We start from the raw sequence: 16,081 nt of genomic DNA on the forward strand, positions 1-16,081 counted from the left end.
CTTTCATCCTAATTTATTTTTGTCCATCATAATCCTCCTTTGTATTTTCCTTGATACCATATGTATCTCCCTTGAAATTATTCGTACGAATAGAGACGTACTACGTTCTTTAACTAAAGCGCACACTGATTATTATTAGCATATTTGCACCTAGCTAGCATGTATCTTTTTTATTTTCTTATTTTTTTGGAGCCATTAGTTCTTTCAGTTTTACGCTAGAGCAAATTAAAGATTTAAAGTTATAATTTTACAACAGTTAATGGTACTGGTAGTACACTAGCGAATCACCCTTATAATGAAAAGCTATATTACTGTGACATAGTGGTTAAGTGTTGTTATTTTTGTATAAAAGGTTGAGGGATCAAACCTTGGCCCCCTTAACTTTTTGGCCCAAGATCCGCCATTGATTGTGAGACTGTCTCTAAAACTAGGCTTTGTGTAGATAATGCAAAAAATTTAGAGCTTAATGACATTGCCATGACTATCGAGATCAATGACTAGCGAATCGCCCGTCTTAACATCTCCATCGACAATCCACTGAGCTAAGGCATCCTCAATTAGCCTGGTGATGCACCTCCTTAATGGCCGAACTCCATAGATAGGATCATACCCTTCTTCTATTAACTTGTTCTTCACATTATCCTTTATCTCTACAGCTATGTCTTTGCCTTTCAACCTTTCGTATAATTTGTCAAGCATTATCTCCAACACCTTCATCAAGTCATCACGCTTTCTAATTTGTTGAAACACTACAACATCATCTAATCGATTCAACAGTTCAAGCCTGAAAAACTTCTTAAGTTCTTCCATAACTTGCTCCTTTAGCTCTTGATAGTTTTGTTCTCCACCACATTCTGAGTCGTAATTTGATTGGTTGAACAAGTTGTGACCGATGTTTGATGTGAAAATAATGAGTGTCTTGGTGAAACTGAATTTGGTACCTTTACCATCAGTCAAAGTACCATCTTCGAGCACTTGAAGTAACGTGTTGAAGACATCTGGATGAGCCTTTTCGACCTCATCAAACATAATTACACTCTCGGGTTGATTCATGATTGCTTTGGTTAGTTGACCTCCATCTTCATGACTTACATATCCAGGAGGTGAACCAAAAAGCTTTGAAACAGAATGTTGTTCCTTGTATTCACTCATATCGAGCTTTATTATGTGCTTCAACGATCCAAAGTACTCGATGGCTACAGCATTGGCTAGTCCTGTTTTCCCAACACCAGTTGGGCCAGTGAAAATGAAGCTTGCAATTGGCCGCTTAGTATCCCTGATTCCTGCTTTAGCGCGAAGGAGGGCACTGCTAAGTGTTTCGATGGCTTCTTCTTGTCCTATGATATGCTTCCTAAGACATGCTTCCATTTCGAGGAGTGATTTAGGCTTCTCTAGGGTGCTAACAACTCTATGAATAAAAGACTTTCCGACTTGCTTAGCTGACTTATCTAGGGATGCTATGTGCTCCTTAGTCACCTTTACTTTCTTGTCTGATGCCGCTTTTGTCAATTGAAGACTCACACGAGCTCCTGCTTCGTCCATCATGTCTATTGCCTTGTCGAGCACAAAACCATCACTGGAGCAGATTAATCAAATTAAAAAAAAAAACATAAGAAAAAAATAGTATATACTTCTTTCGCTCTGTATTAGTTGATACATTTCATTTAGGAATTTCGTACACAATATTAAATGTAAATATGTTTCAACTCAAAAGAACGTACACGAGTCATTTAGAACATTACCTATGGCAACGTCTTGATAGCTGAGCTACAGCAACTAAAGCCTTCTTGGAGTATTTAACATTGTGATGTGCTTCATATTTTACGTGTAAAAGTTTCAAGAATTGGAGAGTCTCCTCAACTGTTGGCTCTGGCACATCGACGGGCTGAAAACGTTCTCTTAAAGTTGTATTTGACTCTATGTAAGTTTGGTACTCGTTCTTTGTGAAGGCACCTACACACTGATTTATAATACATTCTTAATAGAGAAAATCGCACATAGAATTACACACAAACGTAATAACTCGTAACAAAGCCAAGTCAAAAAGTAGTTTCGAAGGCTTACTTGATCAATCTTGTCCCCTAGTCTTAAAAGAAGATCAACTTCATCCATAAACAGAATTACCATTCCATCAGTTTGTTTCAATTCTTCAATGAACGCAGTCATCCTTTGCTCAATCTCAGACAAAGAAGCTTCACAACCCGAAAAGATATTTCTCTTCTGAATCGCTATAACCTGTACAACCAACGTGTGATTTGAAGCATTACTTTAATGAATTATTGTATTGTGCAATGCTAGCATTAGGCTTGTAGTGAGTATGCGGAAACTTACCTTCTTCCCCAGGAATCGAAGAGGAACTGAATCAGCAGCAACTCGTTGCGCAAGGCCTTCAACAATTGAAGTAAGTCCAATGCCAGGACTCCCAAGAAACAAGGGCTGTTTTTCCTCCTTTTGCATAAAATTTGCATAGCAAGTTCAATTTCTCTTCCCCTGCCAATAACAGGATTCAATTCACTCTGCGAAACCACAAAACGGTCAGTGACATTGTGACAACATAATATGCTCACTCGGTTCAAAATTAGTTGTCAAACTATCCCAATCTATCGTATGATTCGTATCTAACAATCATACAATTCTACAAATATACATAAACTATCACTCTGTAACAGGAAATATTGTATATAATAAATAAGTATATAGATTACCTTCTCAGCCAATCTGGTCAAGTCTGAACCATATTTGCTTAGCAATTCGAATTCGTTTGCTTCGAATTTGGTAGAAAACTGCGTTTTCTTTAACATCATCTTGATCTTATAACGCAGGGGCATTGTAGTTAGAGAATGAAAATAAGCTCAAACAGCTTATTGTAGGTTTTTAATTCAATGCTTCTACAATCATAATAAGAGGCCAATGCAGAATTTTTTCCAGTATAAAAAGCAAAGGTGTAGTTTTTTATTGATTGTAATTGCACACATAATATTTTTTTTTTTTTTTTTTTTTATCTTGGAGATGTAAAAACTATCTTTTTTTATAATATATTCGTCAAATATTTTTTGTTTTTCTAGGGAACGTCAAACATATAATATATCATAAAAATTGTTAATAAAGCTTGAAAAAAAAAAAGAAAAAAATTTATTTTCATTTCTGAGTTTGATTATATTATAATATATTAATATCTTACATTATTATGAGTGTTTTTTAAGAATAAAATTTATATTAAAATATGATAAAGTCTATATTATACGGAGTATAAGTATAACTATAAAAAATTAGAATAATTATAATCCATCTTATAATAAGTAAATAAAAAATCACCTTAATATTTGTGTTTTCACCTAGTTTGACCTTGTTTTCCATTATGTTTCTCTCATAATTCAGTCTTTTTTTTTTTTTTTTAGGAATAATTTACAGTCATATAGCATTAACTCTTGTATCTCATAAGCCCAATAAAAACAAATAAATACCATTTAATGTGGCTATAAAAATAAAATAACAAAAGCTAATCTTATATAAAAATTTAAAAAGAGGTTATATAGACAAAAAAAATAACAGGATAGATAGCAGTGTCAGAGTTTAACTGCATGAAACCACAACCTTTGTCAACCTGCAAAATTAAGACTTATAAAGAAGCTCGGAATGGATCAGTCACCATGATCAGACAAATCCGGAGAATAACTTAAGAAGAGAAATTATTTTTGAAGATGGGTAAATCCTACAGGAGAAGAAGTTTATTCTTTACTATCCACGCAAGATGGGTAAAGCTGATTTACTGGTGTGATCTGTTAATTACAAATATTGATGTTAGGAAACACACTGTTACAATGTAAGTCAAAGGCCTACATAACTCTAATTCTTTACTATCCACACAATGTACAATGTTTTATGTAGAAAAGAGGAAAAAAAAAATCTGAGAGTAATTGAGCTAAATGAAAAAAATCTCTTATAATGTACAATTGTACATCAGGGGAAGGAAACTGCACGGTATCTTTTAAATGTCATTCTTGAGGCTAAGCTTCACATTATGAACTTTCACTGCTAGTAGTTGTTTGTGATCTTCAATGTCTTTCAAAACTGAAAGCAAGTTGGCTCGATAAACTTCACACTTTCGGTTAGCTGATTCTAGCTCCTCACTAAGTTCTCTGATTTTCTGGTCCATGCAGTCCTAAGTAAAGATTGCAGAGAATGAATTAGATAGTTGACCAAGTTCTGATTGCTTTCAACAGTATGCCTATTGCTTAATATGTATCAAATTTAAGTTCCCAGCACATTTATAAAAACGACACAAAGACTAAAAAAATTAGTGAAAGGAGTGTTGAATCATTTTACTTGTACACTAGTTGGTAATACTGTCATATTTGTCAATTTTATCAGCATTAATTAAAATAAAAGGGTGAAAGAAAACAAAGAAATCAAATGGAAACACCAAACATCCTTTAGTTAATTGACACTAAACAAATGCAGCAATGAAGACAAACCAATCCCAAACAGTAATCGCAGATTCAGTCCAGCTTCCAAAGTTATAATCTCAGAGCTGATTTGGGTATTTCAAATAAAATCAACTGAAGGAAATCTATAACATATACTTGACTCCTGCTTCCCCTCTACAATTTTTGTTATAGCAAGATCCCTATGATAATTCTAAGATGATTCAAGAACCGCAATTCAGCTTGGATGAGGAAAACATGAAAGAGGGAGGATGGTTCAATCAGATAAAGCCACAAAAGTGACAACCAAGATACACAGTTAAGGTACAGCAAAATTATCACCATTTACTCCAAATCAGACTACCATAAAACAGCTCACAATCATACAGTCTATAGAATCTTGTCATCTTCTCTTTTACTACAATTTGGGGAAAAAAAAAAAGTAAAAACAAGTTTAAATACAGCTCATCGACACTCAAATCCTAGAAATCATACTTGTATAAGGTAGGTTAAATTGCTACATGTAAGTTTCTCTATACTTCTGTCTGATTGAAATATATTTATAAGCCCAAAGTAAGCAACTCAATTCAACAATAGTCCATGTCAAGGAGAGTTTCAAATGTATGTAATACTAATTGTCCATCACAAAGGGAGTCAAACAGCTTACAATGGAGTTTTGGATCATAATAGACAAAATTATAATGACTCGATAATTAGGTTTCAGGTAACAAGTCTAATCACGTAATGGAAGCGGACTCTGCTAACAGGAGTATGAGGCTGCAAACTCTATGAAGCAAAGACCAAGATGGTGCATATATTGCTGCCCCATTATGATCACAAGAAGCTGTATTTTTTTTTAGTTCAGCCATTCTGTAACCTAAACAATTCCCTAATTCTTTATGAGAGGTTTTATTTTTAAAAGAAGCAATGTCTGACTGACTGTAGAGCCACCCTTGCAGCAGGGGAGTTCACAGAAACCTGACATGGGTTAAAAACAAAACGAGACGGAACTATAGACTCAAAAATTTATCAATTAAAGCCTAAATGAGGTATTAACATAGGAAGTGCCCCATTATTTTGATTCTTTTCTTATAAAGAAGACTTTCTCACTTAGGAGTGCCAGTACTCTAAAGAGTCTGAAGTTTGAGCACTTTCATATAGACCAAATGAGCAATAGTTTAGTGAGGTAGCACTTCTCTCTCTCTCTCTCTCTCTCTCTCTCTCTCTCTCTCTCTCTCTCTCTCTCTCTCTCTCTCTCTCTCTCTCTCCTCACATTCCAAACATGACAGAATCTGTTGCTGCACAAGTAGGCAATGTTACCCAAGAACCCCAGTTTCCCACAGATCAATTTGAAAGCAGCCCCCAAGTGATGGAAGTACCAGCTTAAAGTAGTTTTCAACTTTCTGCTCCTGACTGAAAGTTCCTTATGCAAACATACATACTTCAGTGATATTTTCAAGTATTTTGTCCTCTAGTCAAACAGAACAGACAGGATATCCTGTACAATTAGGTTAGTATCTATATTCCTAGAGACAGTCATCTTTGAAAAAGCTTAACCGATCTCAAAATCTCAAATATTATTTTCCCTTTTGAAAGACATCCACACAGAATATATCCAAGCTATCAAGTAAGTACTCTATTCATAACAAAAAGATAGCAGCAAAATTGATTAAAAAAAAGGGGGAGGGGGGTGTTAAGCAAATAAACTAGAGCATAGCATAGATTTGTCATATATCAAGCAGCAAGAGCAAATCGTAATCTAAATTATCAGAGAGTTTCTCATGTACCTCAGACACTTGCTGACTCAGGCCCATACCATTGTCATGGCTGGATTTATTCCCTGAGCCTCCTCTCATTAAGTCCTTAACAGGCCCATTTGCCATAGAACTCTTTCGCACGCTCTTTAAAGCCTGGGATACCTTTTCTGCTGCCTCTTCTAGAGCAGCCATTGCCACATCATATGTCTCTGAAGTACTAACCCCTTCATCAACAAATTTAAAAGCTTCGTGACGTAGGGAATTATACCGGACTGTATGGGACTCTAGATAACTAGTTACAGTACTTCCATACGGATTATCCAACATAACACTACTCTTGGCATTCCTTGTCCATCTCTTCAAAATGTAATGTAAGGGCAGAGTTAGAATATTAGTCACTCTAAACACTGCCAGTACATGTCGGCAAAGAAGCCCTGAGAACTCAAACATCTGGCAACTGCAAGTTGCTTGCATCTCTAAGACATTAAATCGCACACAGAATACCTTATGATCCTCCCCATATTTTGCTACTTGATATGTGATAACCTGCCCATCATCATCCGTCTTTGTCGCCATATAAGTCAAAGTCCCTACCAACTCTTCCTGAAACCTCATAAATACTTTTCTAGTGTAAAGTCCAGAGACCTGCTTCTCCATCGGGGAAGGAGTTTTAAGAGCAGGAGGAGTACTAATAGTCTCAAAATCAGCTCTAACTTCCTTTTCATTTCGACTCTCAAGAGCCTTTTCATAAAGCTTAAAGAACTGACTAAGATTGGTGGACGCGTTCACATACCCATCAAAGTACGAATTCATACTATCACTACGTTGTGTAACTGACATCTCAGCAAAAAATGCATCTCGTAAATACACTGGAACCCACTGCCTCCTAGCAGAATAAATCAACTGAAGCCACTCATTATCCCTAAGATCATACCTATCCAAAACCGACAACCAACAAGACTCAAACTCATCAACCGACTCAGGCAAGTTAACACACTTATGAAAATCCGCCTCAAACCCCGGAAGCTCAAGCAGAACATGAGACAACTTCTCCTGGCACTTCTTAAAGATATGCCATTTACAAAACCGGTGTCGGATACCAGGGAAAACCTGCATTATAGCAGACTTAATAGTGGCATCATAATCAGTAGTTATCGACAATGGATGCTTCCCCGACATAGCATCCAACCATGTATTAAACAACCAAACCAACGACGATTCAGATTCATTGATCAAAAAAGCACACCCAAACAACACAGGTTGACCATGATGATTAATTCCAGTAAAAGGCGCGAAAGGCAATCTATATCTATTAGACCTAAAAGTAGTATCAAAAGTTACAGTATCACCAAAATAACTATAGTTCATTCTACCTCTACTATCAGCCCAGAAAACATTACCTGAAGAATTATGATCACCATCTCCTTGAACCGCGAAATAAAAACCCGAATTTTCCAACTTCATTTGATTTAAATACTCAATTAGAAGCTGAAAATCACCCTCGATACTCCTCTGTTTATTGTTCCTCATATAATTTCTACAATCAACTTCAGTAAACCCCACTTTACTAATCCCACCATATTCCTTAATCAATGCTGACATTATCCTTCTAGGCCCTAATCCAGCAGCCTGCAATGTATCAATCAACGTTTTCGCCGGCCCCGAAATCTGTCGATGTGATCGCAAGCAATGCACTTGATCAGGAGGAACAAGCTCATGATTATGCTCTTTACAAAACCCACTTACAACCCATTTTCCAGAATCCTGAATTTTTACAGACAACATTGCTTTACACCCAACTCTTGTAATCATCCTAGGACGCTTAATTTCTCTATCTTTCGTCCTTTTTTCATTCAAATTACGAAACCCCTCTTTCGCACAAACGAAGGAGCGCTGTATAATTGCGCCATCTTTACGCGAACGGCGCGACGAGCTGACCCGGGTGCTGAACCCGATTCGACGCGCGTACGAATTGTAGAAGGCTTTTGCAGCTTCTTCAGACTCAAACTCCATGCCATCGTAGGGTTCAAGGTCGAGCAATTCTCCTTCAATGGCTGACGAGAAAGGTGTTGTTGGGTTTAAAAATGGAGTTTCTGGGATATCATTTTCGTCGATTTCAATGGCGTCGTCGGAAATTGTAGCCCCAGGTCCTAATTCTATGTCGAAATTTAAGACCTGGTTTTCCATTTCAAAAAATTGGGGGAAAAATTAGGGGTTGAATTAAATATGGAAATGGGGTTTAGGGTTTCTGGGATTTTCTTTCATTGTAAAAAAAAATTGATTGAAAAGGGGGGAAATTGTTTTTTTTAAAAAAAAATTAATTGAAATGAAGGGTTTAAAGAAGGGGATTAGAGGAAAAATTAGAAAAAAGATTGAAGGTTTGATAATGGAGGAGAGAGAAAGTTATGGTGGGTGGAGTTTATCAGTTCATGTGGTAGTCTTTATCTGATTGTGAAAATAGAATTGATCATGACCATCTGATTCAATTTTGATGAAATTGATTGATTCTCAACCGTTGATTTTTTTTTTTTTTTTTTTGGACGGTTTTTTTATTTTAAGTGGAATATGCAAATATTTAGTGAACACAAAAAATGTGGTCTAGTGTTTTGGATTGGGCTTTTTGTAGTGCAGCCTGATCCACTGATGAATTTAGAATTTTAGAGCTGTTGAAAATGACTTGCCACAAACTAAGTGATCCAAATTCCAAATTCAAGAATTATAGCATGACTTATATTCGAAAAGACCCTACTTTAAGATTGGAATTAACCATTTATGAAGTAGTTAAAACAAATTAGGTCAGGCATTTTTTACCAATATTCATTCCGTTCTGATTAATCGCAACACTAGATTTAACACATAGTCTTAGGAAAGTTATAAGGTGAGATTGTGAGAAGTGGGAATCAAAATGAGAATTTTAAAATCTATATTATAGTTGATGATGATAGAGAGAAATCATTTATATATTTTAAAAGTGTTATAACCAAATAAAAATAAAAAAGGAAAAATGTTACAATTAATCATAAACGAAGAATATTTCAAATCCCTAAACACTCTATAGTATTAGTAGTTCTCTATAGTACCAGTAGTTGTGTGATATAGTATTACCCTCTTACAACATGAAGAATAGAAACAAAGTCACACACAAGCTTTATTCTTGTGACCTAGTCTCTCTCTCTTTTTTTTTTTTTTTTTTTTTTTTTGACATAGGCTCAAAGAAGCTTATCCTTGTCAACATTATCATAGACGGAAAATTGGAGCATATCTTATTTACTTGTACCTTATCACTCTACAAGAGATATAACCAAGTAATATATGTGTAGCGGTAAGAAATCTCACAAATGTTATCTCATGGTTATGAGGTTTTCAATCCGTGCTAAACTTGGCACCTATTGAAAAAACTAGCACAAATTGAAAACATTATTATAAAACTTAGCTTTGGTACGACAAATTTGATTTTATCACGCCAAATTTTATAAATACATAATTACCTACAAAGTATATTAATAATTAAATTAGTGCTTTATTAAATGTGTCATTCAAAATTCAAAATATTGCAATTTCCTTAAATCGGATAAACTATACTTTAAATTACACTTTTGCTTGAGCTTGTACCGGTAAAATCTGCAACTGCAACTCACATTTGATATTTCATGGTCATATCGTTATTATTCTGCTTTAAGTTGCAGTAAGATTTGAAAATGGATCAGAACAAGTAAAGTTGTGGGACAAAGAAAAGGTAGTAATTATGTAGGACCCAATCAAAGAATCTATTGGGCTAGCCTGCACCCCATCCTCAAATTAGTTACTTCTAGTCTCAAGCTTCTCTCCTTTTTTATTTTTTTTTCCTTTTCTACTACTGTACTTCTTAAAATTACAACATATTCTCTCATTACAAACTTTTCTATCAATAAGGGTTTCTACTTTGCTTTTTGCTTCTGATCCCCTCAAAAAAAAAAAAAAAAAAAAAATACAAATTTTTCGTCTCGATAAACAAAATATGCTTTATCAAGTGGTAAAATTGTAAATAAATCAACAATATTTTATTATAAATGGGCCTCATGTGTGTTGATATAATTATAAAAATGTTGATTTTATTTACAATTTTGTCATTAGATAATCTAGAACTTTTTCAAAAAAAAAAAAAAAAAAATTAAAAAAGAAAAAGAGTTAGGATCTGTTCACTATATCTTCATTTCAGTTCAATTCAACTCCTAATTTCCTTTTCTCATGAAATATTCACTTCAACTCTAATCAGTTCAGCTTAATTCAATAAATCTGAAGAAACCCTTAGTGTAAACAACTATAACTTGCATGTGTTACTTCTCTCACTTGCTCTATTTGTATACTTGTATACAACATGGTTGTGCTTTGTTCTAAACAGTCACGAAATACAATGTCGCAACTGAAATTTAATCTCACATCTCATGTAAAATAATAAATTGTTATTCATCTATGTTTGAAGTTTATCAGCAAAAATCTTTAGTTCACGTAGATATTTGCTCTCTTTAGTCTTTACATTAGCACGCAGTAGTACATAACAATATAAGAGTGCATCATCTATGTTTGAAGTCAATAAGGTCATATCAAGTTCAATAATTCATTTTATAAACAAAGTTGAAATGAAATTTGAAATCTTATTTACTTTTTTTTTTTTAAAACAAATCAATTTATTAATAAAAAGCTATCCGACATCTACAAATGAAATCTAAATTAACAAATACATAAAATTGAATCAAATTAGGGTTTCCTTCATCAAAGCTACGATCGTTGAAAAAATCTTGCACTGTGGTACATCTCTCGCACATATCGCTGGAATATACAACCTTTTCGAAGAGACAGTCTAACGATTTGTTGTAGCCGTAAGGATGATTCTCATCTGATTCGCCTGAACGCATTTGAAAACTTGACAACCGTTGCGATTCCGAACAAATCTTTACCAAAGAACTGACAATAGGGCAAAAGATATTACCTTTTTTATAAACCCTAACACACAAACAAACGCTAAACGAACGTAAACAAACAACTAAACTAACAAAAGCTAACGACTCCACCATAGGGAGACGGATGAATATCTACACTACTTGTGTAGATTTATTGAAACCTAAATAGCAAAACTAAATAAAAATAAGGGAAAAGGTTCGGAAATAAGAGAGGACCAAGGTTTTGGAGAAACCCTAGAAGAGAGGAGGAAAGAAGGGGAGAGGAGAGGCGAGAGATTTTTTTATTTTTATTTTTTAATTTACTTATTGAGATCAATCATATTCATTTATATATACAAGTACGTACAGAGTATTCTGAATAATAGCTTGTTGTCTATCAAAACTATACATAATATATAAGTAGGTAGATATATAATTAATTAACATATAATTAAAATGATCATTGAGATCGAGTTTGCTTCTAGTAATCCAGCAATCATATAAAGTTATTAGGCCAATTAAAAATTCAAAAATTTCTACTCTAGCTTACTAATTATTTATTTTGTTTAATTCTAAGAGATCACTTTCAAGTTAGCTTAGCTTAGGTATTTTGAATGTTATTAACCTTTCTGATTTTAAAGCATTGTTATGAACATTATAAACCTAAACAAATAGAGTTTGACGAGGTTTCGTGTACTCGACTTAAAGCACACAAATTCTACTAAAAATAGAGGAATTGAAATGAGTTTTAACAAGTTTTGTCAAATTTTATATTAGATTCAATAATGATTGTCCAAGTTCAAACAAATGTTCAGATAAGTTTCAATAATAATGATAATTTAAGTAGTACAATAAATAAATCAAAACAACTTCATACAAATTAAAGAATTAATTTTAACACTTCCATTGTTTCATACTACGTATAATCAACCTTATAGTGACAAGGACTCACCATCACATCACAATTCACTGTAATACCAACTTTGATTACTAATTATTTCCCCGAAAAAAGAGCATTAGTGTATTACTTTATATTAAATTATAACAATTTGTATACTTTTAGTATTGAAACAATCTCCTTCATATTGTGTTAAGAAAATAAAAAAATGTATGTAAAGGGGACCTACTGAACTAAGCTATATGTATTACTCTATAAGTAAAGAAAGGCAAAGAAGAGGTAATTCATCATTAGAACATGGAAAATGAATTTTACTTCCCTTGACATGAAAGAAAAAGAAAAGAAATTGACTATGACAGGAATTGAAAATAATAGAAGCTATCTCTTTCGGAATGTTTAGACAGGTAAATGAGAGTTTCTTTAATTAGGTGGAGGAAATTCTGTTCAATTGATATATGCATAAATTTGAGAGAGGCTATTGTTTGAGTGATCTCGATGCTTTTCTTTTTTAGATTGTTGTCACATCATTGTAGAATGATGTATCGCTATTGTAAGTTGCTTGTATTTCTTTGCAAGGAGGAATTTCACAAAATTACAAGTTAAAAACAAGAAAACACTTAAATTACTAGAGTGATGTAAAATTGCAAAGCATCTAAATCCGAAACAAAATCTTACAGTAGATTTAAAGGAATTCGATGAATCATGTTCCGAGGGTAGAAATGATTCATCCTTCATTCCTCTGAAAAAAAATAGGCAATTCAAAACATCTACATAATAAATAACATAGCCAAAAACACAAGTTGAGAAAACAAGAATTTGAGGTCATCAAGGGTTTTATACTTCAAATTCCTTAACTAAACAAATTGTCATCAATCTAACCAAGAACTTGATTCCAGAATTCATGTTATATGAATCATATCAATACACACGATGACACAAGGATTAAAGATTAGTAACAAATAAAATAAACTGCATAAAGCATGCAAAATGCAAGCAAAACCAACCATTTTTTTTTTAATAATAAGTTCATATTATAACGAAAACAGCAATACAACAAAACACACAAGCCAAAACCTTCAATTTAGGTTTTTTGACACAAATGTCTAGGAGACATCTATACTACAACAACTATACTACAAAACTTGAACACTAATAATGTCTAGGAGACATTTATTTATTTCGTAAAAAAAAAAATATAGGAGACATCTATTTATACAAGTGTATTCAATATTATTATAGCGCAAGAAAATCAATAAATTAACTCAAATTGACACAAATGTCTACATAGAGGAAACATCTTAAATTACTAGTTAATGAATTAATGACAAAAACATTGTTTGTTTGATTCTGAGTTCTATAATATATATTGGCCCAACCGTTGGAAATAATGTCTCCTATTCATTGATCCATTAAACAACTACAGTAGAACCTAGAAAGTATTAATATATAGTTAGAATTTAAGGAGATTGTATGAGTACTTCGTATATTAGTTACATAAAAATATACGTAGTGGCCAAACCTTTGCATGATCAACAAATTTCCATAATTCATTAAAAAAAAATCTACAAATTAGTGGAAAATAAATAATAATTATAAAAATAACACCCCAAATTTAAGTCACTCCTCACTACATGCAATTGTGCACAATACAATTCCATGGAAATTAAAAGGTTCAAAGAAAAAAATAAAAAATGGGAGTGACTATTTCTTAGTTCTACAGATTGCACAAGTTTTTGTTCATTCATTTTTGTACACAAAATTTGTACCTCATCTTGGGAGCTCAGCATCACTTCCACCATCGAGACACACTTTTGACCATCAATAACCCGACGAAATGCCTCAAAAACTCGATAACACGGTTAACCATTAACTTAAAAACCTTGTGGCCTCCATCCAAATACATCATTCCCACCTTGACCATCTCCACCACCACCCCCGCCACCGAAACTCGAGAAGTTCCCTCCTCCTTCTAGGGGTCCCACACTCCCAGTAACACCCGACGACTGCGAAGCCGTCGGCTGCTGCTGATGGTGCACTTGTTGCAACGGTGGCTGCAATTGCGCCACCGGATTACCATTACTATTAGTAGTAGTAGTATTAGTATTAGTATTATTTCCGATTTCTCTTTCCTCACCTTCTTCCAATGGTAACCTATCAAAAACAGCATTAGCAAAAGAAGCCGCCATTAAAACCACCGGCCCGGAAGCCATTAACGGGCCCACCACACTTCCGCCGACCACCTGCCCCTGCCCGCCAGCCAGAAATATGGTCAGCCCGCCTGCCCCGGGTGGGGCAGGCGGTGGCAAAGCAGTCCCGGTAATCGAAAGAATCTCGAACCTTCCATGTAACGTCATCACACTTCCCGCCGGCGCCGCCGGTTGCCGGAGATTGACATTGGTGACAGCTCCGGTGCCGGAAAACACGCAAACACCTCTTCCTCTTCGGGTTGCGAAATGGGTCACGGATTCTACCACATCCGAACCCGGAGAAACTTCTAGAACGTGGGATCTTAGAGCATTTGGGCTGTCTCGGGTTATGATAATGGGTGGTTTGGGCTTGTTTTTTGAGCCCGCAGGCCGGCCTCTGGGCCGCCGCCCGCCGCCACTGTTACTGTTTCCTCCGCCGGAGCTGGTGGATGCGGGTTCGGGTTCGGATTTTGTGGTGTCTACTTGGAGCTCCAGCATTTTTAAGCCCAGATTTGAGAAAAGTGTGTTGTCTACCAAGTGTTTGATGAAATGTCTGAATGAGAAAAGTTGGTGTAAGAAACAGGAAATTATGGGGGTTTATGAATTAAGGAAAAGGGTGTTTGAATTGAAAAAAAATTGGGAGAAAATTCAGAGACGATGAATTTCAAGAAAGAGGAGAGAGAAAATTGAAGGAGGTTGAATGGGGTGTTAATTATACTAAAAAGAAAAATGCTTTCTTGACTGAGAAGTATGGCGGTATGAAACTATTTGTGCTTTTTGGAGGTGAAAATAGCGGATATAATATTTTATTATTAAAGGAGATTAATTGGTTTGCTTCAAGTTATCACAATGGAACCTCACTTAATATACTCTCTGTGTTTTTTTAAGTGTTAGAGTTTGACCGATATATAGTTTTAGACAATTAAATTAACTTAAATAAAATAAGAGGTAAGTGGGGTAGTTGGAGTATTAAAAAATTATAAAAGAAAGATAGTGGGGTTAATAGTTTATTGAAAAATAATGAATGTAAGAGGAAAAATATAATAATAAAAAAAAGTAATAGTGGGTTTAGATAGGGACCATGAGAGAAAAGAGATATAATATTTTAATATAATTTTTTTGCCAAAAAAGAAAAAGTGTAATACTTATTAAAATACGAAAGGAGTATTATTATTATATTATTATATAATATTATTATTAAGAGTATTATATTATGTGACACTATAATTAGCACTCATACTTTTGTTAAACTAGAATATGACATTTTAAAGGCATAAACAAATGTTACACTTGTTACTAATTTGCTACTCGTGTTGGTGACTTTGTATTAGTAAATGTTTTATTTTTTATATTTTCTATTTTTTTTTGACAAGAGGTTCTTAGTAAATGCTTTATTATTTGTTGTTTTAATAAGTTGTGTACTTGTGTGATGGAGACTATGTACTCCGTATGAACTATTATTAAGGGTCCATTCACTTCAGCTTAATTTAGTTCAGCTTCAATAAGTTCAGCTTAGTTCAGCTCCTAATTTCCTTGTCTCATAAAATATTCATTTCAGCTCAGTTTAGTTCAGTTCAGTAAATTTGAATAGCCGCTAATTCTATTGTGTAATCCTTATTTGTAATTATTTGTTATGTAAGAATTAATGGTTCACTTATTGTTAATTGTTGGCCCTATTAATTTATTTTACAAAACTAAAAAAAATAAAAAATAAAGATCACTACTTCCACATACAGTTCCATTTCCTCAATTATATTTTTTTTTAAAAAAAATTGGTACTAGGTAAAATAAACTAGGCTAACATACCCCCTTAGGTATATGAGTAACCTAGAGAGATGATAAGGAAGAGGAAAACAAATTCACCGGAAAAGAAAAGGTAAGATAAGATCAAAGCTTG

General features: G+C 34.1%; 2 protein-coding genes and 1 pseudogene across 2 annotated transcripts; all 3 read right to left on the minus strand.

The window, feature by feature from the left end:
- Positions 1 to 456: 456 nt before the first annotated feature.
- LOC145589187 (chaperone protein ClpC, chloroplastic-like) lies at positions 457 to 2,828 on the minus strand. The gene is made up of 5 exons (XM_081645734.1): positions 2,706 to 2,828; positions 2,332 to 2,448; positions 2,065 to 2,235; positions 1,743 to 1,960; positions 457 to 1,576 (listed from the first exon to the last, which is right to left on the minus strand). Exons 1-5 carry the CDS (start codon positions 2,826 to 2,828, stop codon positions 457 to 459), a joined length of 1,749 nt encoding a protein of 582 aa, XP_081501860.1.
- Positions 2,829 to 3,754: 926 nt separating this feature from the next.
- LOC145589954 (protein FAR1-RELATED SEQUENCE 5-like) lies at positions 3,755 to 8,602 on the minus strand. The gene is made up of 2 exons (XM_081646671.1): positions 6,212 to 8,602; positions 3,755 to 4,162 (listed from the first exon to the last, which is right to left on the minus strand). Exons 1-2 carry the CDS (start codon positions 8,366 to 8,368, stop codon positions 3,989 to 3,991), a joined length of 2,331 nt encoding a protein of 776 aa, XP_081502797.1. The 5' UTR covers positions 8,369 to 8,602; the 3' UTR covers positions 3,755 to 3,988.
- A 4,676-nt stretch (positions 8,603 to 13,278) lies between these two features.
- Positions 13,279 to 14,888, minus strand: LOC145588279 (AT-hook motif nuclear-localized protein 25 pseudogene; annotated as a pseudogene).
- Between the last annotated feature and the right edge of the window lie 1,193 nt (positions 14,889 to 16,081).

Source organism: Chenopodium album, chromosome 17, assembly GCF_948465745.1.
Source record: "Chenopodium album chromosome 17, dcCheAlbu1.1, whole genome shotgun sequence".
NCBI classification, from domain to species: Eukaryota; Viridiplantae; Streptophyta; class Magnoliopsida; order Caryophyllales; family Amaranthaceae; genus Chenopodium; species Chenopodium album.